At 39.1% G+C, this 1,711-nt stretch overlaps 2 protein-coding genes across 2 annotated transcripts in view; both read right to left on the bottom strand.

The window, feature by feature from the left end:
- The window catches only part of LOC119585626, a gene marked incomplete in the record, with an annotated part of 14,423 nt that extends 13,557 nt beyond the window's left edge, over window positions 1-866 (bottom strand). The window contains 1 exon segment of the mRNA XM_037934296.1: window positions 223-866. Within this exon segment, the coding sequence (XP_037790224.1) occupies window positions 223-433 (211 nt within the window).
- The window catches only part of LOC119585629, a gene marked incomplete in the record, with an annotated part of 5,565 nt that continues 4,076 nt past the window's right edge, over window positions 223-1,711 (bottom strand). Inside the window, 1 exon segment of the mRNA XM_037934297.1 lies at window positions 223-1,711. Within this exon segment, the coding sequence (XP_037790225.1) occupies window positions 855-1,711 (857 nt within the window).

Raw genomic sequence — 1,711 nt, 5'->3', positions numbered from 1 at the left:
ATCATACACTTTATCTCTTTCTCTATTTTTGTAAATATTTCCTTAGGTGTAGCTCACAGTGAATTTCTATATAAAACATTGATATTCTCACTAATAAAACATTATTCTGGTTTTACTGAACTAAAATATAATTAAAACAAAATACTTTTGCTACATACTACAAAGACCTTTGCATTCCATAAATCAATTACCCTGAATTTACATAAGATACACTGAACATACCTTCTGCTTTACATCCAAGGGTAACAACTCCAGCTTCATCTTCTAAGTGATCTACAGATGAGGCAGAATGTATGGTGACAGTCTCAGCACCTTCAACTTCTCCCCCACATTCTGAATTGACCAGCTGTGCCAGAGCCAGAGCCAGCGATACATGATCTTCTTCAGAATCTTCCCCTGCTGCAGTCTCTGTGTTTGCTGGAACCACCACCATACCTTCATTTTTGAAGGGAATGTTGGATGCAGTCTTATCTTCCACACCACTGTCACTCTCTTGCTCCTCTGTGTTTTCACTATCAGTGCCATCTTTTATTCTCTTCTTTTCTTCATTAACATCAATATTGCATGTGTTTTCACTCTGTTTTTCCTTTGCTTCTTTCCCATGCTTCCCTAATTTCACTTTTACAGAAGCACACTGATCCTTTGCCAATTCCTTAACTCTCGAAATGCTTTCATCCAGTTTGTCATCACAAGAATGATCTTCACAAAGTTCATCTATTGAAGAGCACAAGTTCTTCCCTTCACTTTTCACATCTTTAACAGTACTGCTTCTCCCTTCTTGCAATTTATCTCTAACAATACAAGGCTTTTCTTGTCTTTGTAACCTATCCTCAATGCAACTAAGGTCCTTCACATTACTCAAACCCATCTTGGGCTGATGCATAACTCTCCCCTTCATTCAGCTCATCTTTAACAAGCGTGTCTTTCACTTCATGCACCCCTTCACCAAATATGCTTTCTATACTTGCCCCATCTGAAGAATTTTCCTTCACCTCCAAAACAGGGGACTTAACTTTCACTACATCTATACTCTCATCTTTTTTCATTAATAACTTCTCACTATTTCCTTTATTACATTCTCCTGTTTTACTTTGAAAATGGTCTAATATATCCACAGCATCTCTGTACTCATCTTTGTGACCAATATCCTCCCTGACTTTGTGTTCAACATCCAAATCTTTAACATCACAGTTTGATTCGGATATCCTGTAGTCAGTTACTACTTCTTCAATGACAACTTTGTGAAGACAAACATCATCTGTTAACAATGTTTCCTCCACATCTCGCCCACCATATTTCTCAACAGCATAACACAGAGCATCTAAACTATTCCCTCTAGTACTCTCTGACGAAGTACCCCCACACCACTCTGTCCTTCTAGAGGTATTCAATTTCCCTTCAGACCTGGTGTTTCGTGTTGTGTCTACACTTTGACCATCCAAGCTACTTTCTGTATAACCCCATCTTTTCTGGGAGCGAAAGTCTGCCCCATCATCACTTTCAAGGTTCTTCTCACTGTGGTCTCCACTTAACTTCTTTCCTCTTTTACTTACAGGTTCTGAAGGCACTTCACTTGTGCCACTTCCATCAGTTCCAACATCTTTTGTGCCCTCTGTTTTCTTAATCTTTCTCCTGGAATTTCCAGATTCCTCTGTGGCACTATGCACTCTCTTGATGTTTTGCTGAGGGTGACCCTTGCTCACATTCTTAA

Source organism: Penaeus monodon, chromosome 20, assembly GCF_015228065.2.
Source record: "Penaeus monodon isolate SGIC_2016 chromosome 20, NSTDA_Pmon_1, whole genome shotgun sequence".
In the NCBI taxonomy this organism is placed as follows: domain Eukaryota; kingdom Metazoa; phylum Arthropoda; class Malacostraca; order Decapoda; family Penaeidae; genus Penaeus; species Penaeus monodon.
Note: the sequence above shows the minus strand (reverse complement) of the source record. Positions and strands in the feature narration are given on the sequence as shown.